Raw genomic sequence first — 27,996 nt, forward strand, 5'->3', positions numbered from 1 at the left:
CCTCTGCTTCACTTTTTGTTATCAAGTAAGATCTTTGACTTACTTGCAGTTTCATCAAATACTTCTGCATGCAAAATCCGATCCCGCATTTTGCTAATTCCTACCCTCTGATGAGAAGGAAAGTATTTCTTTGAAACTCCGCGGATTAAGGACTATCCACTTATTACGTGTTTCCTTTTTAAATTAAATGATTTTAATTCTTTTTCAAAGTGTTTTTTAACATGTTTTATTACCTATTTGCTCTTATATATATACAGGGTGTCCACAAAGTCTGACTGCATAATCTAAAGGGTGTCCACAAAGTCTGACTGCATAATCTAAAGGGTGTCCACAAAGTCTGACTGCATAATCTAAAGGGTGTCCACAAAGTCTGACTGCATAATCTAAAGGGTGTCCACAAAGTCTGACTGCATAATCTAAAGGGTGTCCACAAAGTCTGACTGCATAATCTAAAGGGTGTCCACAAAGTCTGACTGCATAATCTAAAGGGTGTCCACAAAGTCTGACTGCATAATCTAAAGGGTGTCCACAAAGTCTGACTGCATAATCTAAAGGGTGCCCACAAAGTCTGACTGCATAATCTAAAGGGTGTCCACAAAGTCTGACTGCATAATCTAAAGGGTGTCCACAAAGTCTGACTGCATAATCTAAAGGGTGCACACAAAGTCTGACTGCATAATCTAAAGGGTGCCCACAAAGTCTGACTGCATAATCTAAAGGGTGTCCACAAAGTCTGACTGCATAATCTAAAGGGTGTCCACAAAGTCTGACTGCATAATCTAAAGGGTGCCCACAAAGTCTGACTGCATAATCTAAAGGGTGTCCACAAAGTCTGACTGCATAATCTAAAGGGTGTCCACAAAGTCTGACTGCATAATCTAAAGGGTGCCCACAAAGTCTGACTGCATAATCTAAAGGGTGCCCACAAAGTCTGACTGCATAATCTAAAGGGTGCCCACAAAGTCTGACTACATAATCTAAAGGGTGCCCACAAAGTCTGACTGCATAATCTAAAGGGTGCCCACAAAGTCTGACTGCATAATCTAAAGGGTGCCCACAAAGTCTGACTGCATAATCTAAAGGGTGCCCACAAAGTCTGACTGCATAATCTAAAGGGTGCCCACAAAGTCTGACTGCATAATCTAAAGGGTGCCCACAAAGTCTGACTGCATAATCTAAAGGGTGCCCACAAAGTCTGACTGCATAATCTAAAGGGTGCCCACAAAGTCTGACTGCATAATCTAAAGGGTGCCCACAAAGTCTGGATACATAATCTACAGGGTGTCCACAAAGTCTGGCTACATTAAGTAGGCAGACTTTGTGGACATCCTGTATATATAAACTTCAGTTCCTTCAGCTATAATCAAAACCGAAACCAAAACTTATGAAGAATTCTTGATAAAATTACTTATAAAAAAATAGATTACTAAGGTGCCATCAGCTAAAATTGAAACCAAAACCAAGACTAATAAAGAATTCTTGATAAAATTATTTTTAAAAAATAGATTATTTAAGTGTCATTAATTGAAATCAAAACTTATGAAGAATTCTTAGTAAAATTATTTATTACAAGAAATGGAAGTACATAACAATTAAACGAGCCAGATGTAAGCGTGACACAGAAAATAACACGCACACTATCGTATTAATATATAGATACTAGATAAATAGTCTATATCTGGAGGGTGTACTTTTAATAACAATTAATTTCTTTTATTTTTAGCATGACAATTAAATAAAAAAAAAAATTTAATACGTAAATAAAATAAATAAATTAGCAACACCATGGACTGTCAGAGACCCGCAGAATAAGAGGAAATGGTTCACAAGAGGAAAAGTTATCAAAAGTATAAATGCCATGACCAGCTTTATAAACAAACGATTCCATTGTTGACGTGTCTAAGAACGATCACCAAAGACATGGGTGTAAAAGTTTATTCTGATATGTCATCTGCGAAAACTAAAACATGGAAAAAATTTTCTCTCCAATATGCACTTTTTTTTTTCTTTAATAAACTAATGCAAATAAAAAAAAGTTACCTGTGAATCCCATGTTCCAAAGAATTTCTGCTTGTAGAGCATACGCGATCTAAAGAAAAAAAAAAAAAAAAAAAAAAAAATTAGAAATTTTTTTTTTTTTTTTTCATAGAATGAAACTAATATTACAATTTATTAAAAACTAATATTAAATAGCCAGGCTTGCAGAGTCTAAGGTTTTGAAATCAGTTAGAATCAGACTTATAACATATATAGAGTTAGCTTGCAACAATTTTCAGTTTGCAGCTCGGGCAAAGCTTTAGCAGATGAGATGAACTGATCAACTGACCAATAACAGAAAGCGTTCAACGGGGGAGGGGGGGGGGTCTTTATCACATGCACGCACAGCACAACTGATCTAAACACATCTTTCCCGTGATCATTCTCATTCTCTTTTTTTTTTTTTTTTTTCCAACTAACGTCATTTCGCATACGTTTGTATGCGAAATGACGTTAGTGGGGAAGAAAAAAAAGAGAGTGATCATGGGAGAGATGTGGATAACGTTTGCAATCATGTGTGAGACGTGAATGATGTTTGAGAAGACGATCACGTGAAAATGAAAAAATGAGGAAATAAATATCGTCGTACAAAACAAAATGCGAGTTGAAAACATTCCAGACCGACGAGTCAAATGCTTTGAGATTTAATTTTCTTTCAACAGGTGCCAGATGATAGTTAAGGGGCTAGAAGTGTCAGCTATCATCTAAACCAGGGTCCACATGGACACTAGGGGTCCATAGGCAAAACATAAAATCATCATTATAGTTGTTGTAGAATACTTTATTTGCATTAAATTAGTTTTCATTTAAAAATAAAGCTTAATTATATGATATTCCTTTGATTATTAAAACCTCAAAATTTTTTTTTTTTTTTTTTTTCCGATTTTTTAAATTTTAATATTGAAGCAGGGTTATTTAAGCCATTTTTCACGTAACGTTCGTTTTTCTGTTTCGCGTTTGCCTTACGTTAGTTTTTTTTACTTCGCTTATTCTTAGGTTTTCATTAATACCCCCCACCGACCACACACACCCAAAAACACCTGGGTACCCCCCCCCCCCCGCTTTTTCGAGTTTTTAAATGTTAATATTGAAACAAGGTTATTTAAGCCATTTTTCACGTTTTTTTTTTTTTTGGGGGGGGGGGTATTTTGCAGATTTTTAAAAGAAGTTTTAACGTTCGTTTTTCTGTTTTCTTTTTCCGATTTTTACATTTAACATCGTTCGTTTGCCTTACGTTAGTTTTTTTGGGGGTTTTTTTTTCGATTTTTTTTTAAGTTTTAACTTTTTTTTTTAAATAATATTTAATTTTTATTTAATATTTTAAAATATTTACTTTGCTTATTCTTAGGTTTTCACAAGATCTGTATGGTTTTGTAGCTCAACCCTTCGGATGACAAATATTGAAAAATTGGCTATAAACATTAATTCCTTCACCCTCAACTGGGACACTTTTTTACAGGGAGGGGTCGCTTTTTTCGACGATATTTTCATAGCGTCATCCCCTTTTTTCGATTGACTAGCCTTAATTTAAACCTTCGTCACTTCCGGTTCGGCGATGGACGCAACGGCAAAGACATCACATTTTTTTTTTTTTCCCCCCCCACTTCTTTTCCTCCTTCGCAGTACAAGTTTAGATTCTGGTTCAAGCCAATTGTTTGTCTAGCCGCACTGAAGAACTGCGGTACAGAAAATAACAGTCAGCCTGTGAATGGCATACATGTATACATACAAAACACATTCCACCTCCTCAAACCTCCGAAGTTTCCGTTTATTACCTGTTTCGGAGCCGCTCTCATAAGTCGCCTCGTTTTCAAATTGTGCTTCGAATACCACATGGCGGCACCCTGCAAAAACAAAATAAATAAATAAATGAAAATAAAAACAAAGACAATCTTTCAGAAACGGGTGCTTCTGCAGTTTACAGACCACGCTATTTTTTTAAATAGGATTACATGTTAAATTCAATTTTTACAGTATTTTCTGTTTATTAAACCGTGACTTTTTTAAATTATCAAGGCCCAAAGACCACTCAAGGATAAGGATTAAGTGTCAGCTAGGTGGTGAGACGAGATCTGTCACAACGGAACTTGGCTACAGCTAGATTATCTAAATGGATGACGTCAATAGGAATTTATTTACATTAGACTTGAATACGACCGTGTTATAGTCGGTCGGGAACCAGACAAACGGTATTGCATTACATAAACGTAACACTATTGACAGATCTTATATTTTCAGAGATTTTTTTTAAGGAAATTAATTCAACTCATATATTTAAAAATGCATACAATAACTGACACATTCGTGAGAATAAGATAGTGTGTTAAAAACTAAATAAATAAAAATATGTAGTTGTATTATTTTTTTGTACTTGGGAGTCAATACTTATCAAGGCACTAAGGCAACTCGAGGATAAGGGATAATGAATGTAAGGTGGTAGTGTTGTAATCTTTAATAGTGTAAATGGGATAGAATTTAATTATTTATGGGGACAGCTTAAGATTATGTTTACTTTGGATTTGAAGGCTACCATGTTGCATTCAATCAGGAAGCAGGCCAGAAGAACAGTGTTCCACAGGCAAACAGTTCTGGGAAAGAAGCTTTGTTCATGGAATCTGCGTTTAGATTTAGGTAGATAGAGAGTGGGGGAAATCGTATATAGTGGTTGTAGCTAGTCGAATATTTTTTGTGAATGTTTGGCAAGGAGGAGGACCATTATGAAAACTGATAAGAAATAAATTAAGATGTCTGGTAAAATATATATACTATTATATAAAAGAAACTTTGTGTGTGTGAGAGTTTGTTCCCTATGGACTCCTAAACAGCTGGACAATTTTTTATGAAATTTCATACAAATGTATTTTATGTACCTGGCAGTGTTCTTAGATAGATCTTGTATCGGAATGTCTTTGATAAGTATCAATAATTGAAACATTCCGATGAAGGTGATCCTGACTATAGTTAACGCCTTATGCAGCCTGATGTCACATGTGGATTTGAGAAGTTTTATTACTGCACAAATAGAAAGGCCCAGCATCTAAAATCAACAGTAGGTTCTTTGATATAATAAGGGCACATTCAAAATGAATGTTTCTGTGTAGAGCACAATAGAATCATGATACTTGACTTTTGCATCTTAAACGTTAATTCATATAACATTATCAAAATAAGTATTAAACAAAACAAAAAAGATAATTAAGCTGTCTGGTAATACATATATACAGCTTTTGAGACGCCACAGTCGATTGAAAATTTCTTGGGGCAACTAAAAGTCGTAAATCACTCGCCCGCCAGTCGATAAAATTTCTTTATTTAAAGAAACGGGGGGGGGGGGGAATTCATTTATTTTACGACCCTCAAATATGAAGTGACTTAGAATGACCTATGTCTCATCATTTGTGAATTCTTTCATCTCTAGCTCAGAGACCGTTGGAATATCGTATTGAAAAAAGAGTGGTAATGCTAAAGGTCAACAAGAGGTCAAATTTACATATTCGGTGTGTAGTCAAAATATCGCCTTCATTTAGCTCTCTGATTTTGAAATTTATTTAGAAAAAAAATTCTTCGACGCTACAACTACATACACTTCATGCTTACAAAAGTAAAGACGAACATTTGAAAAAGGAAAAAAACGCATCATTCCGTCAAGCATCCGGAGAAATGATTCTTATTTCTATGGAACAATAATATGAATGATGCTATATAAAGAAACTAGTGTTATATTTTAACGTTTTGTTGAATATTTACTGAAATGTTTGTAGTAATAAAATAGTTGATTTACAAGAGTTAAACAAATATTTTCTTGTTAGATTATACACACAGTAATTTTTGAATTGTTGTAAAATTATTTACTATTATTGACTGAAACAAAGAGAAAGTCTGTCAAGCAAAAATATTTGGGGGGGGGAGTAAATTTTCCCTCACACTCGACCAGCGGTCGAGTGATTTTTTTTTTTTTCAAATCTCAAAGGCTGTATATATATATATATTATATATATATATATATATATATATATACACTAGCAGTTTAGCCCGGCTTTGCTTGGGCCCTATGTACTGTTCATAACTTTTATGCATATGTATATATATATATATATATTAAAAAGTTTGACTCGTGTCCAGGTAACTTACATCTAAAATTAAAATGTTTAGACCCAAAATTGACGGAGGAGTTTGGTAGAGTCTGTAAAAGGTCAACTCTTTCAACTTTGACCTCTTGGCAGCCAAATTTTTGCCTAAAAATGATTAAAAAGCTTGCCCGTCAGTTCGATACATTCACAATTTTGTAAAGTTTGTTTTTATATATATAGCCGCATCACATATCCACCCAACAACTGATTAGAGTTACAAAAAAAAAAAAATAAAAAATAGTAATAATTTGGATAGAAAAAAGAAAAGTAAAAATTATGCAAAAAAACAAAAAAAATTAAAAAAAAAAAAAGAATAGCAATAATTTGGATAGAAATAAGAAAAGTAAAATTATGCAAAAAAAAAAACATAACTGTTAAAATAAGGATAAATAATTGCTTAGCAAAAATTACAATCTACAAACCACAACATATTGACATTAAAACCTTAACGAAATATATTGCACAGGAATTACTATAGCAGACTGAAAGAAATTCTATCGACATGAAAACCTAAACTTAATGCATTTGAATTCCCACATACGTAAAGGAGTCAAGGACGAAAAGAAAGGGAAAGCGAATGTGTTCACTGAAACTGGATATTGTTCATACATTTAAGGAGTGTTAGCTTTTGCGCCCCTTGTTTAAGGAAAGGAAGACGAAGAGAAAACAGCGGGGGATGAAGAAAGAAAAACAAAAAAAAGAGACAATGATTTCTGAAACCGTGACAATTACTATGCTACTGTCCCTGCTGAAAGAAATTATACATACATAGATTTGTCCACAGCTAATAGAAAAGAAATAAGACCATCTCACTTACCGATAATCCTCGCTGATTGAGCGTGCGAGACGAATGATAACTGGGTGACCAAAAAGGACCTGCCGTCGTGAAGTTGCATCGTTTTGTCTTTGCTAAAAACAAAAACATAAAACTGAATCAAAGAGAAAAATACAAAAACAAAAGATTCAGTTTTTTTTGTTTTTTTTGACATAGGCATCACCACATTATCAAGGCCAAGAGGCCACTCAAGGATAAGGGTTAAAGAGTGTACAGTAGAAATTGGACAATATAGTAATCATTAATAATGAAAATTTGGTAAATTTGATAACTTATATGGAACGGCTCATCAAGAACTTATTTACGTTAGACTTGAACACAACCATATTGTAGTCAGCCGGAAAGCAGGAAAATGGAAGACAATTCCACAGGCGTGCAGTTCTAAGAAAGAAGCTTTGTTCATGGAATCTACGTTTAGGTTTAGGCACAGATAAAGAGTGGGGGGAATTATTGATAGTGTTTACAGCTAGACGAGTGTTTCTTGTGAAAGTTTGGCGAGGGGGGACCATAGATTGAAGCTCAGTCAAACACTTTCCATGAAAATAACGATACATCAGAGACAAACTCGCAACATCTCTTCTGTGAGATAGAGGTTGCAAGGAAGAGAAAAGGACATCTCCTACGAGGCTACGAAGTCTATTTTAGTTTACGTTTGAAATGCTACTTACAGAAAAGTTCCAAATGGCATTTAAGTCCTGGTGTTGGGTTAGGGTTAGGGTTAGGTTGCAAGGAAGAGAAAAGGACATCTCCTACGAGGCTATGAAGTCTATTTTAGTTTACGTTTGAAATGCTACTTACAGAAAAGTTCCAAATGGCATTTAAGTCCTGGTGTTGGGTTAGGATTAGCAAGAGACACACAAGTATTTACTCATTTTCAGGAAGGTTGTCTTTTTATTGTTAACACTTTTGCGTACTATTGTTTCAGCCTTTGGTGTTAACATATATGAATATAACCGTTCATCAAGTTATTATTTACACAAACATGGGCTTCATCAGCACGTAGTAAAAAGGCAAAATTATAAAAGTTTACAGACCACGAACATGATTTCTCCATTTAATGTAGCCGGTATTTATTTTTTTTATTGACAGCATATATATATAGTTTCAAGACGGTTTTATTTGCATATTAAGATTAAATACACTTGCCTTGCCATGCAATAATCCTTGTAGTAGTTAATAGCGTGTTTGTTTTGGCATTTAAGTCCTGGTGTTGCTCCTTGCTAATCTTTCAGAAATCCATTGAAAAATTGAGCTGATCTAAAAGTTGTTCCATTGTGTATTGGGATACGAAATGGCTACTTTACAAGGAGGAACGAGAAAACTGTTGTCCTAGAAAAGGCGACATGATTCTATTTCTACCACTGAAACCACTGTCAATAATTTTCCCCACTCTTTATCTGTGCCTAAATCAAAACGTAGATTCCATGAACAAACCTTCTTTCTTAGAATTGCACACTTGTGGAACTCTCTTCCGTTTGCATGTTTCCCACCTGACTACAACTTGGATGTCTTCAAGTCCAACATAAACAAATTCCCGATGAACCGCCCTCTTAAGTAAGACACTTCATCAAATCTCCAATACTAATGATTACTACAATACTATCTCATTGATTACTGTACACACAATAACCCTTATCCCCGAGTGACTTCCGGGTGACCACCATGTACAAAAAAAAAAAAAAAAAAAAATTTCTACTAGTTGGCCCGTTGTGTATCAATCCCAAGAGCGATCATGTTTGAAAGGGACACAAGGTCCAATGAGCGAGATTGAAGATACGCTACTTTACAACTCTTTACCTTTCCAAGTTACGACAACAGGACCATTACCAGCACCCTCAAAATGCATTGCTGGATTGCCACGAATAACAGGGACGTTCCCAGAGTGATGAAAACAAAGTTTCCGGCCATGTTCATGGTCTTTGATGTGGTTTCAAGTGAGGGCCACATCTTCGAAGTCGGCTTGTGTACCTGGATTTGATGAGGAGTGTAGTGATCCCCGGGTGCAATCAAGTGGCCACTGGCAGACCCCTGGGTGTGGCAGTAGGACTCAGTATTGACCCACAAGTCCAAAGAGGCTCCGGCTTGGCTTCAGAAGGAGTGCTACGTGTCGCCTGGGATTGAAGGAGATTGATGGAAATATGTATTAACAAAATTTCTGCCTTTGCTCGGGATTGAATGAGATAGGGGCAAATATATACTAGCAGAATAATCAGCGTCGCTCTGGATTAAATGAGGGTGGCAGATATAATATACCCCCTAGATCATAATATATACGATTTGCCAAGGGACGCTGTGTCTGTGTCTAGATTTATTTTTATTGATTTTGATAAAATCCACGCTATTTCGCAGTGTCACATGTTTGTTTGGCTTTTTAGTATAAATAAAGTGAAACTAAATTGAAACGGTATGTGTTCTCGGCAAATCAGCTTTGATCAATGCGGTGAAAACCGTCATATCAGACAGTTGCTTTCATTTGGACACCCTCATTTTTATGGGGAGCTGCCCCCCCCCAACCCCCAACCCCCAACCCAACACAAAACCAAAACAACTGCCTCGCAGCCAGACTTAACTGCGGAATTGATGTTTGACCTCATTAAATCTGTCAATTCACTTTTTAGTTAAGTCATCACGCTTTTTTTTCCCCTTTTGCCTCAAGGATTCGTGTTCGAGCCTACCTCCCTCCCCCAATTTTTTTTTTTTTTTTTTTCAAACACCCGGGCAATGCCGAATCATTCATATTGCATCACGTTCGTTTCTTTTAATTGTTTCTTTTTTTCATCATGTTTGCTGTTTTTTTTTAATTGTTTTTCTTTTTCATTTTGCCATTTTTTTAAGAAATTTTAACATTGTGTTTTTTTTTATAATATTTAAACAGGATTATTACTTCGCTCTGTTTTGATTTTAACCCCCCCCCACACACACACACACCTCTAAACACCCAGGCAATGCTGGGTACCCCCACAAGTAAATAAATAAAATTACTCATCTGAAAGGGATTCCAATAATAAAAATAATACGTGCAGAAATATATGTTCTCTGCAAATGTTGCTAGTCTCAGTCTTTTTTTTATAATGGTATATGTTCTTCAGAATAGCCTGATCTATTTCCTGCTTCCTTTCTTCCAGCTTATTTGACTCGTTGCTCTAGTGGTCTCCATCAATTCACTGCTTTAATACCCCATTGTAATTCAGGTTACAATTCCAGTAGCTTCCTTCCAAGAACCACTATAAGTAGGCAAAAATTAAAATTGCCTCAGCATACATAGTTTTCCCTCCATTAACCGAGGACAAATTAAGTTTAGTTCAGCATTAGAACAGTTACTACACTACTTGGATCAATCATCAGAGCATCTGTGGACGAAGTAGGAACTTAACCACCACATCAGACAACAGGCAGCCAGCCAACGTATTAAAGGTATTGCCACATAGACTTAGGGTCATGCACGTTTTGTGTGCTCTGAGCATCAGAGCTATAATTTCAAGTAACCAGTGAGTAATGAAGTAAAATTGTAAGCAATGGGACTTAGGGTTAATACATATCTTGCCCGTGTGCCTATATGCGACCTGCCCACAGAGGGATTGCATTTATGGTTATGTGACGCAGGATCTTGCATAACTCCCCCTCTCCATCTCTTCATTACACTTCCAAATGCCCACGATAGACCTTCGGAACCTCCAAATGCCCACGATAGACCTTCGGAACCTCCAAATGCCCACGATAGACCTTCGGAACCTCCAAATGCCCACGATAGACCTTCGGAACTTCCAAATGCCCACAATTTACCTTCGGAACTTTCAATAGACCTTCTGAACTTCTAAATGCTCACGATAGATCTTTGGGATCTCCAAATGGTCAAGTGTGACAATGTAGGAGAATGAAATCTGGCCAGTGAGGGTTGAAGACATGCGTTGCAAGTGATAAATGTATATACATATGTGATAGAAGAGTTGAAGTAATAGCAGGTTCAATTCACAGGAGAAGGCCAAGGAAAACATGGAAGGAACTGATAAAAATGGACTTGAGAGAACGAGGGATAAATAAGGACCTGGCCAGAGATAGGTTAGTGAGAGATGTAATAAAGTTTCCCTGATGAAAAGCGTTGGATTCCAAAGGATGATTTACTTACTTTTAATGAATTTTAACGAACGAGTCACCATTTTGTGCGGCGTGACCCGCTTCACAACAGGGTGATTTTCGAGAGCTTCAATACCGTTTCGATTCTTGTCGTTGATCTACAAAGAAATAAAAAAAAAAGATGTAAAACAAAAAGTTACAGCAATAAAATGATGTTGAAGTTCAATGTCAAAAATCGTATAATCTCAATTTATTTTAGGTTGCAAATTAAGTACTGTTCAACGGAACAACAAACAAGACCCACAAAAAGCTAAAGTTCTAGGAAAATCTTGACGAAAGGAAGCAACATCGCTTAACAGGAACCTTTTACTGACTATTCAGTACTTACGCAAGAAAGAACATGTTATAAACGAAAAATTTGTTACCTGCTATTATGATAGTCAAATAATTGCATGAAAGAAATAGGCTATAGTCAACTGTTAACTGAGAGCATAGTCATAGCTGCTGCGAAGAAAGTGGGCTCTCTCTACCATGCTAGAAAGCTACTTATGCCTCAAAGTATCCTGTACCTCTATAAAGCCACCATTCGCCCATGTATGAAGTACTGTTGTCAGATTTGGATTGGTGTATCTGCTACTAGTCTCTCACTTCTAGACAGGGTTCAAAAGAGAGTCGCCAACCTGATAGGTCCTGAACTGTCATCTAAGCCCCATCGACAAAATATTGTATCCCTCTGCCTGTTCTACAAGTATTTTAATGGTGATATATATATATATATATATAATATATATATACATACAGAGAGAGAGAGAGAGAGAGAGAATAAAAAACAAAAAGTTAACTTCCAAAATTCATGATGTTGACCTTCTTATAATTTATTCCTTTAATTCAGTTGACTTATACAATTCTTGACAGTATCTGTTTCGTAGCGCAAGATCAAACACTTAATTATTATATCAATCAGTGAATCTATTATGCCCCTAACTCATCAGAAGAAATAGCAACAATCAACCCGTCAAAAGGAATTGAAGTGTGATTTGACGTGATTAAAATCCGAAAATTTTTAGAGAAGCTGCAAATACCTTTTTATTTTTCCATTACACCATATTGAATAAAAGGAATAAATTATAAGATGGTCAACATCATGAATTTTGGAATATAACTTTTTGTCATTTATTCTCTATATTGCTCTGTAATTACATTGAGCTTCTTAAATAAGGATTGGTATATATATTATAAGAATATATATATTATTTATTTTATTTTATATGAACTGAAATACATAAGGTCCAGGGTTCGAGTCCTAATAACAGTCAAGCTACGCTGAAGAGGGGTAGCGCCCCGAAATATGCAAGTACGTAGATTACTGTTTTAAAAATAAATAAATATTTGTTTACATCCAAAATAAAAAAAATGGGCAATTTCTAAAAAAAAAAAAATATATATATATATATATATATATATATATATATACACACACATACACACGCACACACACACACACTAGCAGGCCTATGTCGATTGAAATGTGTCTCGATTGAGTCTCTCGGTTTCCAAGGTTCATATTCCATATTTCATTCAAATTGTTGAAGGTCATTCTACAGGTTAATTATTTCATATTTCGTATTATTTGGAACTCTACAATTTGCACAGAATTTCGAACAAAACCGTTTTTTTGTTTTTAATCAACAGGGGTAGCATGCTTTCTTTTCATCAGCCATGACTGGATAGAAGTTCTACCCTCTTCTAGAGGTTGAAGCATCAATCCTCAATGCAGGTAATTCTCGAAAACACAATTGCAAATTAATTAAGACTTCTATCCAGTTGCGGCTGACAGAACAAAAACATGCTACTCCCATGGATGAAATAAAAATTCCATGCAGAGTACAGAGCTCAACAGAAAGATTTTTTTTTTTTAAATGAGATCAAATTTTATGACCAGCGAGACCGTAAAGCCATCATGTTTTTTTTTTAAATTTAAGGGTGAACAACTTAATTCGACTACCGAGATTGACGAACCATGCTATATTTATCAAAAAATTATTTATTGTTAAAAATAGTAAAATTTGATTTTCTTAAAAAGAAAAAAAAAAATTAAGAAAACAAGTGAAGCATGTATGGTCCCCCGTGAGTGCACAATGAACGAGGCATAAAAAAATGACTAAGTTCAGCATTTGCCCCCCTCCCCACCTCCATTTAGCCCCATAAGTCCCAGGGGACATCAAATCCTAGTGAAAATGAACACTGCAATTTTAGGCCTTAAAATATGTAAATTTGAGTTCTGCACCATGCAAAAAAAGAAATGACTAAGTCTATCATTCCCCCCCCCCCATTTAGCTCAAAAAGTCCCCAAGGCCTTAACATAATTAAATTTGAGTTCCGCACCATGCAAAACTGCTAAATAGACACACACAGAAAATTTTGGACAAATATGGTAAAATAGTCCCAAAAATGGAGTGTTTTTAGTAGCCCTAAAATAACCCCTGGGGCACACCCAAGAGTTATCGCGAAGTATAGACAAACAAAATTATATAGAAATCAGTTAGTTACAACTTTTCAGAAAGTTTTATAAAAATCCAAGGCATCAATTTTTTTTTTAAGAAGCACAAAAGTGTCAATTTTAGTCATTTTAACCCGAAAGGCAACCCCCAGCGGGAGGGGCAACCGGAGTTTTCCCAGAAAATCCGTTCTCTTATTTTTTTTTTTTACTCATATCATGTTTAATGTTTGTGCAAAATTTAAAAATGTTCCAAGCTGTAGTTAGCGAGAAAAGTACGGATGGACGAACAGACAAGGGTGAATTTACAGTTCCACCTTCCTTTTGTCGGGAGGGGGGGGGCAAAAATTGCTTGATTAATTGATGTGAGTTTTGGAATATGACATTTTCGTTCCATGACAAGTACGAACATCAGAAAGCTTGTTTAAATGTAATTCTTGATAAACAGCAAAGCTTTTACTTATAATGAAAAAAAAAAAAAAAAAAAAAAAATTATATAAACAAATCGTCTCACTGGCCGTCACGACGTAATGTTGTTTCTATTGAATCTGCTTTTAATAGAAGTTGTTCTTATAACCTTTGTTCGATTTCTCTTTTGTTGTTCACTTCATTCTTAACGACAGATGTTACCAACGCGCAGCCGAGCAAATGGACCTCACACTTGTTCTCGTCTTCATCCTCGCATAAGGATTCACGCCGAACGCTAACATTTTACACCAAGGCACACCTGTAGTTTCAGATCACAAACATGCAGTGCCACACAAAAGTATTTGTTTTAAATGTGTATCGATGCCTCTGTTCAGTCTCGAAAGACAAAGGATAGTGGGGGTACCCGGCGTTGCCCAGATGTTTGGAGGTGTGTGTGTGTGTGTGTGTGAGGGGAAAGGGGGATAACTCAAAACAAAACGGAAAATAAAGAATAAGCAAAGTAATAACGCTGTTTAAATATTATTAAAAAAAAAAAAAATGTTAAAACTTTTAAAAAATTGGAAAAACAAAAAAAAACAAAAAAAAAAAGTGAACGTGATGGAAAAAAAAACGAAAAAAAACAACGAACGTGATGCAAAACAAACGAGGTTAAAACTTCTTTAAAAAAAAAAAAAAAAAAAATTAACATGGAGGGGGAAAAAAAGAAAAAATGGCATAAGCCTGTTTCAATATTAAAACTTCAAAAAAAAAAAAATAAATAAATAAATAAATCTTACATCTTAGTTCAAACGTGCAATCTTAAGATAACGACGCTGCTCCTTAACCGACTGAGCTATGAGCGTGCCAGCTGCACGTGTTATTGTGAGGCAAGGGTTGTGCAATCCCCAACCACACCTCTCCTAAACTGGCATTGCTTGAGTCTAGTGGCAAAGAGAAGTTCAAGACGACTGAAAACAATGCCAAGATAAGCGGAGAACACATACAACACTTGGAAGTCCCAAATGATCACTCATTTAGTACTGACCAGGTACAACATTACTTAACTTCGGTGATTCAGCAGGAACCAGTGTGTCAATGTGATTATGCTGTCATATATATATATATATATATATATATATACACACACATACATACATACATACATACACACCATAAAAGACAAGGCCGCTTTTTACTGTTTTTGACAAACATTACTTTTTTTTAACTTTTACAGCATGATCCAATATTACTCCCTAAAAAAAATATTACTCCTTGGCATTGGTCATTTTATTTCAGTCAAAGTTCTCAGAAATCAAGGGGCCCCCGTACCTGGGGCTAACACTTGAACTCTATATGAGATACATAGATATTCGAATGTTCTATTAAATTTCTTTATTTCTCAAACACTGAGTTAGTAAAGAAATTGAGAACATAATTTTCCGCCCTAATGAAACAACAAGTGAAAGATCTTACTTGATAACAAAAAGTGGAGCAGAGGGAATATGGTGAAGGAAAAGGTGATTACACGTGAATGTATAGTCTGGTGAAAGGTAAATAATCCAATGACGGTAAAATCCAAAAATATAACTTGGAAACTCAATTAACTTTCTGGGAGTTATATTTTTGGATTATACCGTCACTGGATTATTTATCTTCCACCAGACTATCCATTCACGTGTAATCACCTTTTTCTTCACCATATACCCTCTGCTCCACTTTTTGTTATCAAGTAAGACCTTTGACTTGTTGTTTCAGCAAATACTTTTATATGCAAAATCCGATCCCGCATTTTGCTAATTCCTACCCTCTGATGAGAAGGAAAGTATTTCTTCGAAACTCTGCGGATTAAGGACTATCCACTTATCAAGTGTTTCCTTTTCAGATTAAATATGTTTTTAACTCTTTTTCAAAGTGTTTTTTTAACATGTTTTATTAACTGTTTGCTCCTATATATATATATATATATATATATATATATATATATATATAAAGTTTCAGCTCTTTTCTTGCTCTGACATTTATATTAAAAACCTACGTTCTCTATTAATATTTATTTGCTATTAATCGTTGCCAAATCCACAACGTGTTTTCAGTATTTTGTCCAACGCCTGTACATGTTGCACGCGAGACGTGACGCAAAAGGAAGAAACACTCACCTTAACCACATCGAAGTCACTGGGATATTCATGGGCTGGGTTGTCATGAGGGAAGATCTTCCAAGAGATGACTCCAGAATCACGTAAGGCTGCACCGATGAAACGTTTCCGAGCCAAAGCTTTGTAATATCCATTGAAAGAAACTATGAATTCTGTGGGGAAAAAAACAAAAAAAAAAAACATTTCATTAAAATTTATTGATTACAATTTGTAACATAATATGTAATGTAGCCAAGAGATGTCCGAGGAGGCTACGATTGACAGAGTTGGGACATTCGTTGGTCGGTTGTTTTTGTTTTACCACATATCAACATTTTTCAGGTTAGGGTTAGGTTATTTAATGCCGAATCCAGTTATTTTAAAGAAAAATTTTTTTTAATAGAATATACTTGTTTTTTTCAAGTCGGTTTCTATTTAACTCATAGTTGAGACCCTAACAGGTACTACCACTCCGGGTCAGAGTGGACCTTGGAGCAATAGCAATTAAAGGGTGGCTCCACACTCCCCACAAGCTGGGGCCTCACCATCGGATATAGTTTAAGGTCATATCCAGGACCAACATTTGTTAGAGAAATGGGGGTTTTATGTAGATGTTAAATATTGAAGCTATATATATTTATATTAGTTTTTTAATTTTATTTTCATATTATTTTGCATTCCTGCACGTCACCAACAGAAAACGAATAAAGAAAAGTTATAAGATTTTATACTTTTCATATATATATATATATATATATATATATATATATATACAGTATAACTCCTATAATTTGAACATCCGCTTCGTTCAAATTAGAGGATGCTGTTCAAGTTTCATGATAAAACCTTTGCTGCAGTTAACTTTAATTTATCCAAGAATTAAGAAATAGGAAATGAAATTCATTGCTATATTGATACTTCAAGTATATATTAAGTTGAGTTTACGATATATTGCAAGTAAGAATTGTTAAATATTATTACCAGGAACAAAAAACATTGAAAATAAATTAAATCTACTCTTACTTGTTAGATATTCATTACCTAAGTTATCATCTACAGAAATCATACATTTATGTAAAATAGTTTTTTTTTATTTATTCATTGAATGAGTCTCATTGCAGTTCCTATTTTCATCGATTGAGCTCTTGGGCGCTGCCATTGTATTCCGTAAGCGATCACGAAATGTATTAGTGTTGGGGCGATTAATCGGAATAGAAATCGGGAATCAAAAAAAATTGGAGCTTTTGTGGGTATAGGAATCGGTATCGGAAAATTTGCGCCTATTTCTCGATGCCAAGACCGATTCCTTTAATTATCCTTTTTATTCGATTTTGGTTTAAAAACATCTTCCACTGCTTATAGTAATAATAAAATAGTTCAAATTAAAGGAGTTTTACTGTGTGTGTATATATATACATATATATATATATATATATATATATAGTAGAAATGGTAATTAATAAAAACTGAAGTGCTCAATACTGTTGTAGAGCAAATATGCGTTTTATTTTTTATTACCGTATCTTTCTGTTAAGTTACATTATTGTTTCAGCTACTCGGCCGTTTGTTTGGCCATCTGTAGCTTCCTCAGACTTTTACAGAAAATATATATATATATATAAGCAAAGTGTTAATAAAACATGTTAAAAAAACATTTTAAGAAGAGTTAAAAGCATATTCAATTTCCAAAAAGGAGACACAAAAGAAGTGGATTGTCTTTAATATTTATAATATATTTTAAGTTTACAATTTTGGATTATCTTTGTAAACTTGATTGTAATTCTTTTTTCATTATTTATATATATCTTTGTGTAAACAAATTGAGCTTAGGTACTTTGGACAATGTCAAAACATTGTTAATTCACTGCCTGCATAGCACCAGCCATATAGCGCGATGGTTAGAAGCTCCGACTGTCGTTTGGGCGATCGGGTTTCGATCCTGGCTTGAGGTACTTGCGTGCCTAGCCGCACTGATGAGCTGTGAAACAGCAAAACTGTACTGCATGTGGATAACATACATACATACATATATATATATATATATGTATAATCGAGCCAGACATGTCTCGTGTTGCGGGGTTCGAATCGTTCGGCTGGTGTTAATCGTGACACCCTGCACTGAAGAATCCCGAAAGGATGAAACACTAGTGTCTGTAGGTATTTAATTATTATAGTAAAACATAATTATGACAGCCCCTTTAAGAAATTCATTTCTTATCGTTGAGCACTTTCAGTTGAATTAAAGTCGGTTAATTTAGCTATCATGCATAGATCATCGTATAACGATTAGATCACTGTCTGACTGACGTAAATGAACGTTTAAAATTAAAATGTTTAAATTCAACGCTATTTCACGCGGTTAATGGTAGCCGAATGGATATGGTCTCCGCTAATCGAGCCAGAGATGTCTCGTGTTGCGGGTTCGAATCGTTCGGCTGGTGTTAATCGTGACACCCTGCACTGAAGAATCCCAAAAGGATGAAACACTAGTGTCTGTAGATATTTAATTATTATAGTAAAAAATTTTATATATATATATATATATATATATATATATATATATATATATATATAGAGAGAGAGAGAGAGAGAGAGAGAGAGAGAGAGAAAAATGATTCATAATTTTTTAATTGAAAAATCAGTTTCAAAAGATAGTATCAATCAAGATAAAAATGAAATGTAATAAGTCCCCAGACGTACCTCTTCATCGTACAGTATATCGATACACTAAGGCTGACTGGGATAGCTTCCGTACATTTATATCTGATCTACCTCTGCATTCCATGTTTAAAAAGGATGTGTCCTCTATAGTATTAGACCTAACTGAATGGTTAATTGTGGGTCTTGACCATTTCATACCCTCTAAAAAGTTTCAGCAAAAACCTAACAGCCAGCCATGGTTCTCTCCAGAATGTGCTGCTGCCATTGCACACAGAAATCACTTTTTCCACTGCTTCAAACGTAATAGATGTATGGAAACTAAAGCCGCTTTCAGGACTGCCAGCAACCATTGTAAGAAAGTAATAAGGAACGCAAGAGTGTTGTATGCTCAATCTGTTAAGTCCAAAGTAGCTGAGCAGCGGCTTGGTTCCCACCAGTTTTGGCAAATAGCAAACAGAATCCTGAACAGAAGCGTGTGCTCCATCCCAACTATTATCAATGGACCTGAGGTAATGTCGTCAGCATCAGACAAAGCCAAACTCTTTGTCAAGAACTTTGCAGCTAATTCTACCCTTTGCGACCAAGACCGCCAACCCCCAATATTTTCCTCCTGTATCAGAAAACACGCTATGTGATATACGTATATCTGTATGTGATGTTGCGAAGCTAATCAAAAACCCTGATTCGAGTAAAGCAACTGGCCCTGACGGTATTCCAATTATAGTACTCAAAAAACTTCAACCTGAATTAGCGCCCATACTTACAAAACTGTTTAAACGTTGTCTTAAGGAGAATAGTTTCCCATCTCCCTGGAAAATCTCATCAGTATGCCCTGTATTTTAGAATTCAGGTGATCGCTCATCCCCCTCTCAGTACAGGCCAATAAGTCTCCTGTGCGTCATGAGTAAGTTGTTAGAATCTGTGTTAAATACAGAAGTAATCAAACATCTCAACAAAAATAACCTTCTTAGTGACACTCAATATGGTTTCCGTTCTGCTAGATCTACAGCAGATGTCCTTACAGTTATATCGCATAGGATTAGCAAATCTCTCGACGGTGGCAATCTTTCTAGGGCAATTGCTCTTGACATATCTAAAGCCTTTGATAGGGTATGGCATAAAGGTTTACTTCATAAGATCGCTAGCTATGGTATAGCTGGAAAAGTCTTCTCAATTATTAAATCATTTCTTTCTGATAGGTTCATAAGAGTAGTAGTTGAGGGGCAAAAATCAGAAGCTCACAGTATTAATGCCGGTGTCCCTCAGGGATCCATCCTGGGCCCAACTCTTTTCCTGATCTACATTAATGATCTTCCAAATCATATCCTTACATCATTTGTAGACATTTATGCTGACGACACTACCATTTATGGTACCACATCTAAGACAGTAAACGACCAAGTTCTCTCCAATTCTCTCTCCTCTGATCTTGAGCACGTAGTACAATGGGGAAAGGAGTGGCTGGTTACTTTTAATGCATCTAAAACCAAGCTTCTCTCTTTACATCATCAACATTCTAATTCACATTTGTCATCAATTGAAATGAATGGCTCTCGTCTTCAGGAGGCCTCAAGTTTTGACAAGCTTCTGGGCTTGACCATTACTCCTGATCTTAAATGGAACACGTATATAAAATCTGTTGCCAAGGCCGCTGGAAAAATGGTGGGATCTTTCTATCGATCCAGTAGATATCTCACTGCTGATGCTATTCTCTACCTATATAAGAGCCAGGTACGTCCAAGGATGGAATACTGTTGCCACATCTGGGCAGGAGCTGCTAGAAAGGACTTGTCCTGCCTTGATAGAGTTCAAAATAGACTTCGTAGCCTCGTAGGAGATGTCCTTTTCTCCTCCTTGCAACCTCTATCTCACAGAAGAGATGTTGCGAGTTTGTCTCTGATGTATCGTTATTTTCATGGAAAGTGTTCAACTGAGCTTCAATCTATGGTCCCCCCTCGCCAAACTTTCACAAGAAACACTCGTCTAGCTGTAAACACTATCAATAATTTCCCCCACTCTTTATCTGTGCCTAAACCTAAACGTAGATTCCATGAACAAAGCTTCTTTCTTAGAACTGCACGCCTGTGGAATTGTCTTCCGTTTTCCTGCTTTCCGGCTGACTACAATATGGTTGTGTTCAAGTCTAAAGTAAATAAGTTCTTGATGAGCCGTTCCATATAAGTTATTAAATTTACCAAATTTTCATTACTAATGATTACTATATTGACCAATTTCTACTGTACACTCTTTAACCCTTATCCTTGAGTGGCCTCTGGGCCTTGATAATGTGGTGACACCTTTGTAAAAAAAAAAACAAAAAAAAAAAACAAACAAGCCATAAGAAATTTCCAGGTTGTTATATGGAGGTGCACTAATTCACTGGGAGAGATGTACCCCTAGTCATAGTTAAGATATGCACCTTGGTTGGTTGGTTGTTTTACGGCATATCAACCTTTTTCAGGTTATTTAATGGCGAATCTGGTTATTTTGAAAAACAAACAAAATCCTTTTGAAACTGATTTTCAATTCAAAAATTATGAATCGTTTTACTCAATATTAAAATGGCTCTAGGATATCTATACCTATTGAGCTTATTATATATCTACATTACAACGAGCACTGTTTTTTCTTTTAATAGTATTAGTACATTAAACTAGTACATTAAAATACACTCTGCTCTTTAGACTTTAGGTCTAATTCCCCCAAAATTATGAGATATTGTTGCATGGCCTTCTTCCAGTTGAGTGGTAGGATCAGGTTGGTTGGTTGTTTTTGTTTTACGGCATATCAACCTTTTTCAGGTTATTCAATGCCGAATCTAGTTATTTTGAGGAACGATTTTTAATGGAGTATATTTTTTTTTAAGTCAGATTCTATTTAACCCATAGTTGGGACTAACAGGTACTACCACTCTGGGTCAGAGTGGACCTGGGAGCAATGACAATTAAAGAGTGGCTCTACACTTCCCAAGGCTCGCAAGGTGGGGCCTCACCATCGGATATAGTTTTAGGTCATATCCAGGACCGGGAGGATCAGGTGAAGTGTTTCAGTCGCAACATAGTAAATAAAACTGACAGTTTGAGCACTGTGTGACGGGCAAATGCTAATTTAATAGGTATTTGAGGAGAAATATTTACAGGCACTGATTCTTGGTCCAACGGTTAAAGCTGCCGACTGCCAACACGAATGACCTTGTAACAATGTATGTAACCCACTTTCCGGTTTACGACATCCGGTTGCACATGCACGCATGATCTGCGCACTGAAATATTAACGTTATTATTTCAAAATTATTATTTAACATGGGAAGAGTGGGGTTTAAAATAACTTAAACGTAATACAGAAATGAACGATGTAAAAAAAAAAAAAAAGCAAAAAAAAAAAAAAAAAAAGCAGATATATCAAAATTTGAATTTAACTATAATAAGTATTATGTTCAGTGCACATTTACCTATAAGTATGGCCAACCACTTATAATTCAGTAACTGTAAATTTTTTTTTTCCAAAATAATCAATTATAATAAACAGAACGACTCATAGAAATCTATCTATATTCTTTTTTCATTTTAATATACTTTGATAGAAATGTTTCTGTTATGTCAAAAAAAAACTATTTTCTTTACGTTACAAGTGTCATGCTCATACATGAATTCCATAGCTAATATAACATACTGACCCAATGGGTCACAGGTAGCCTAGTATATATATATATATATATATATATATATATATATATTAGTGATTAGTTTTTTTTGGAAAAAGAATTCCAGCAGAGTGCTCAATTAAAAGGAAAATCCAAATTGTAAGAGCGTATTTATATTTTGTGTACAGAAAGTTGTTAGTTGAGACAGATCATTGGTACCGTCGGTTTCAAGCCCGATAATAAGGCCCGTTTAAGGTATCCTTATCAAGCTCTCGTCAGCCAATATTCATCTATATATATATATTAGTGTTCGGACAATTAATCGGAAAAATCAGAACTTTTTGGAGTATCAAAATCAGTATCAGAAAAATTTGTGCTTATTTTCCAATGCCAAATCTTCCTCTGGGGTAAGTCTTTCTTTTTAAGACTCATATCACACATCCACTGTATCATTCTCGTATCATTTCTCTCGGGCATTAAATCAATGATGATAACAATGACAACAATGACTACTCCTAAATAAAAAAAAAATTAACAAAGAATGTTATACTGAGAGTTAAAATGCTTAAAAAGGTTATTTAAAAGGAAATAAAAAACTTTAAAAAAGATATATATATATATATATGAGACTTTTTTTCTAATGGATTTTTAAAGATTTTTTTTTCCAGGGATTGTTTTGTGTAGCAAATAAATTTCTACTTTTTGACATTCGACAACAGCAACGGTCACAGCTGTTGAAAAAATCCCGAAAGAGAAAGGCCGCCAAAACAAGTGACGCCAAATATTGGTGACATATGTCCAAAAAATAAAAATAAATAAAAACAAGTATGATGTTATCCGAGGTTCCGTCTGACCTACTTGTTTTTGGTTCTGAATAAACCGGAAAACAGTGGGTAATCTATTATTTAGAAAAGCATTTGGAGGACCTTAATAACTCCACTCCTCCTCTACCAATGAATTTGTATATAAATATATTGAATACTAGCGGTGGAGGGGGTGCCCGGCTTTGCCCTGTTGCAAAATGTCATTTATGCAGAATTTTGTATTTGTTATTACAGAGCCAATGCTCTTTTGAATATATATCAGGACTCTATGGACAAACTTATGTTTAGTTGACCTTTGACAACTAAATATTTTCATTTACTAGCCAAATAGAAAAGTTACTAGCCAAACCCACATGATTTTTGGAATATGACATCTTAGTTCTGTGACGAGTATGTACATTATAAAGATTTTCCTGTATTTTTTTTTTTAATAGGTGTAATTCTAAATATGCAACAAATTTTATGTTGATACTTGAAGGTATAAACATTCTAATTTCTGTAGATATTCTTTTTTAAACAGCCTTAGTAAAAAAAAAAAAATATAGTATATTGTTCTATTAAACTTTTATTGTTTAAATAATTTAACTTTCTTTGTTATATATATATATATATATATATATATATATATATATATATATATATAAAAAGTTGAAAAGATATTTTTCACTTAGTAGTGAGTTTTGGAAAGATTGTCAGTGAAAGAAATACAATCACCAAAAGATAAGCGTCTCATTATTTCTAGTCGCCACTTTGGAAAAAAAAAAAAATTTACTCGCAAATGCGACCGTTTCACTCATATATGTATGTGTGTGAGGTGGCCGACCTGTAACAATGTGGGGATGGAATTTCTTTTCCCAAACAAAAGCATCAGGTTTATCATGTACAAAATTAACTTTTTGTTGGTAACATCGAATGGAAATCACATCTGACGAATTGGTGAGAAAGGAGATTTTTATGAACACATAAAATCATAAAATTGCCATCCCATTAACGAAACGGCTGTAATGGAGAGATCCAAGATGAAATAAACAAGAGTTATGAAAAAAAAAAAAAAAAATGTAAGTTTTTGAATTTCAACAAAGTTTTGTATATATATATATATATATATATATATATATATATACGAGGGTAAATCAAAAGGTTTTAAGACAAGTGATATAAATTCAATCGAAATGAAAATAGAGCAACAAAACAAGGTTTAATTGCACTACTGATTACTTAACAAATTTGACAAGTTACAGCATTCTATATCTTTTATTCTTTTTTTTTCAGATAATATTTTATAATATTAACTTTTTGACAGTCCAAAATGAGCCAATTTGAAGTTCGTGCAAACATTAAATTTCTAACAAAACTAGAATGGAAACCGACGGAAATCATTAAAGCTCTACACAATGTTTATGGAGACTCGTCACCTTCTAGAGCTGTTGTTTATCGTTGGATCAGACGATTCAAGGATGGTAGGAATGATCTTCAAGATGACCAAAGAGAAGGTAGGCCTTCAACATAAAAAAAATGCTCAAACATCGAGCTTGTCAGGAATCTTGTTGAAGAAGATCGGAGAATAACAGTGAATGAGATTGCTAAGGAGCTTGACATTTCATTTGGGTCAACCTTTTCAATTCTAAAAGAAGATCTTGGTCTGAGTAAGCTTTCTGCTCGTTGGGTGCCTAAAGCGTTGCAGCAGAATCAGTTGAATCTGAGATCAGATCTTTCATTGACCCTTCTGACTAGAATTGAAGCAAATGAGGCAAACTTTTTTGAACGGGTCATAACCGGTGATGAAACATGGATTTACCTGTACGATCCTGAAAGCAAAGTTCAGTCTAAACAATGGTTACCAAGAGGATCAGCAGGCCATATCAAGTTCAAAGCAGAAAGGTCAGCTCAAAAAATAATGGCAACTGTTTTTTTGGGATAAAGATGGAATCGTTTTATTAGGTTTTCTTGAAGGACAGAAAACTATCACCGCAAGCTATTACGAAGGAGTTTTGAGAAAGCTGAAGACTTCATTGGCTAAGAAACGACGAGGAAAGCTCCATCGTCAAATTCTGTTCCATCATGACAATGCTCCAGCGCACACGGCCAAGACTGTAAGAACAATTTTACGCGAGTTTCGCTGGGAAATCCTTTCACACCCTCCCTATATTCCTGATTTAGCGCCTAGTGATTTCTTCCTATTTTCAAAACTGAAGGAACATTTGAAAGGAATAAGATTTCAATACATAAATGAAGCAAAGAAAGAGGTTGTGACCTGGTTCACTAGACAAGTTCCAGAATTTTATGAAGAAGGAATTTATCGATGGAAACATCGCTTACAGAAGTGTATTGAGTTAGGCGGATCGTACGTAGAAAAATAAAGTTTTCAACTTCCAGAAATAAAGTTTTTCTTACATTTGTCTCAGAACTTTTTGATTTACCCTCGTATATATATATATATATATAAGCTTTGCGCCTATACAATAGATACATTAAGTTTTACTCAAAATTAACGGTGATTCAGTTTTTATCATAACAGTCTCAACTCGTTAAACGAAAACGGTATACATTGAAATTAACAATATTTCTAAATTAAACATTTATAAAAAAAAAAAATATATATATATATATATATATAGGGTTTAACGATAAAATTTTTGTCCTAGAAAAGATGACATGATTCCATTTTCCTTTGATGAAAAGCCGGTTTTCTTTTTTTAGTTGCAGCCCATCTTCTAGTTGGTGAATTGTATACAAATCAAAAGAACAATAGGAGCCTTCTATCATGTCTGAAATTTACACAATGTTTAACGAGCGAGATTAGAGATGTGCCGCTGTACAACTCCTGCTCTCTACCAATCCAAGTTATGACAACAGGACCATTGCCAGCATCCTCAAAATGCATCGCTGGATTGCCATGAATAACAGTGACATGCCCAGAGAGATGAAAACAAAGTTTCTGGCCACGGTTTTGGTCTTTGGTGTGGTTTCAAGTGAGGACCACATCATGCCACCTCACATCTTCAAAGTCAGCTTGAAAGTCAACACCAAAGTCTACCTGGATATGCTGAAGAGTGTGGTGATCCCCTGGTCAATCAGGTGGCTGCTGGCAGACCCTGGGTATGGCAGCAGAACTCGGCACCAGCCCACAAGTCTTAGCTTCAGAAGGCGTGCTATGACTTTGTACCCTTCTCTCACTGGCCTTCTCCCCCCCCCCTCTACATGACTTGCTGAACTATTTTGTTTAGTCATGCGTCAACAACATCACCAACATGACCTCCCACAACACCAAACCCAATCTGATCGCCACCATCAGCCGAGCATTTGCTGAGCTCCCGTCGGCGCTTGTGGAAAAGGCATGCTCCCAGTTCCAGACCCGTATCAAGGTTGTGATTGAGGCTGAAAGCGGCTTTTTTTCACCGATTTTTTTCGAAAATCATCCCCTCTTTTCAATTGACTAGCCTTAATTTAAACCTACGTCACTTCTGGTTTGGCGATGGGCACAACAGCTAATGTGTCACTTTTTTTTTCACTTTCTTTTCCTCCTTCGCGGTACGGGTTCGAGCCTGCCTACCTACTACCACTTTATTTTTCTTTTGCGCTCAACCAACATCTTTACAGACACCTCCACTTTCTTTTCCGCCTTCGTGTCACAGGTTTGAGCCTGCCTGCCTACTACAACTTTTTTTGTTGTTGTTGCTCAACACAAACCTGCAACGCCGGGCACCGAGGCTAGTCTTACTTTCCTTGATCCATCTTCCTTGGCCTTTTGGTCAAGATCAAAGTGTAGTATCTGATCTTCAGATGCTGCACTTCTATTTCTTGTTCTCTTTCAGTGGAGGAGAAATCCTTCACGACTGAGACAATTTTTATACCTTTTCTCCACGTTAAAAAAACGACCCTGGTGTCTAACTCTGTCCCGTGGGGAGGCATAGTAAATAGGTACTTTCCTTGATCCAAAATTCAAATTTAAATTTCCAAAGAACGTCATGGAAAACACTATTAAGAATTGGATTCTACATCTACTTTCTACTGATGATTAGGAATCACAATCAGCAGGACAGACTTCTTCAAGCTCTGTTGAGGGTCAAGAAAATCAAAGTGAAAGTAAAACTGTATCTCTTTAAAGCCTGTTTGATGAATTAGCTTCGAATAAGCCTACAGTAACAAGTAAAAACTTAGCATATGAAGAGACCAAGTTAAACCTGAAGACTGCAACTACAACAGAAATACAAGAATCACAACCTAAACTCCAAAGGAGTAAATCCCTTTTGCTTACGTGCACAAAAGAACTTGAACATTATGTAGCTTTACCACTGCTCGCAAGAAGTGATGATCCATTTCAGTGGTGGAAGAAGACACCGGAGACTTTACCACCGCTGAGTAAACTTGCTTCAAAATATTTAATCGCACTACTTTCATCTGTGGAGAGTGAGAGGCCCTTTAGTACAGGTAGTAATGTGTATGAACCTACGAGGAACAAGCTGTGTCCTGAGAATCGAGAAACTCTAATGTTTTTATACTACAATTTAAAAGTATTCAACTTTAAATAGTGAGGAAACTATGAGAGAAGAGGAAGTAGAGCAGCAGCAGGTGCAGAACTTTAAGTGAATAACTTTATAGTTATTCACTTAAAGAATTACAATTTGTACTTTGTAGTTGGTTTGTAATTTTTCTTTTTTCTTATCTAATTGTTTAATGATATTCATTTAAGAATTGAAAATTGTATTTTGTAATTTTAGTTACTGAAGACAAAAAGCTATACCAGTGGCC

General features: G+C 35.3%; 1 protein-coding gene across 1 annotated transcript in view; it reads right to left on the reverse strand.

The window, feature by feature from the left end:
• Positions 1-27,996, reverse strand: part of LOC145268837 (membrane-bound transcription factor site-1 protease-like) — a 171,063-nt gene that overhangs the window by 125,077 nt on the left and 17,990 nt on the right. The window contains exons 3-7 of the mRNA XM_080124504.1: positions 16,138-16,289; positions 11,129-11,234; positions 6,985-7,076; positions 3,813-3,881; positions 2,041-2,089 (exon numbers count right to left, since the gene is read on the reverse strand). Of these exons, the coding sequence (XP_079980630.1) occupies positions 2,041-2,089; positions 3,813-3,881; positions 6,985-7,076; positions 11,129-11,234; positions 16,138-16,289 (468 nt within the window). The remainder of the gene's footprint in view (positions 1-2,040; positions 2,090-3,812; positions 3,882-6,984; positions 7,077-11,128; positions 11,235-16,137; positions 16,290-27,996) is intronic.

Source organism: Euprymna scolopes, chromosome 44, assembly GCF_053919585.1.
Source record: "Euprymna scolopes isolate OS-2025 chromosome 44, ASM5391958v1, whole genome shotgun sequence".
NCBI classification, from domain to species: Eukaryota; Metazoa; Mollusca; class Cephalopoda; order Sepiida; family Sepiolidae; genus Euprymna; species Euprymna scolopes.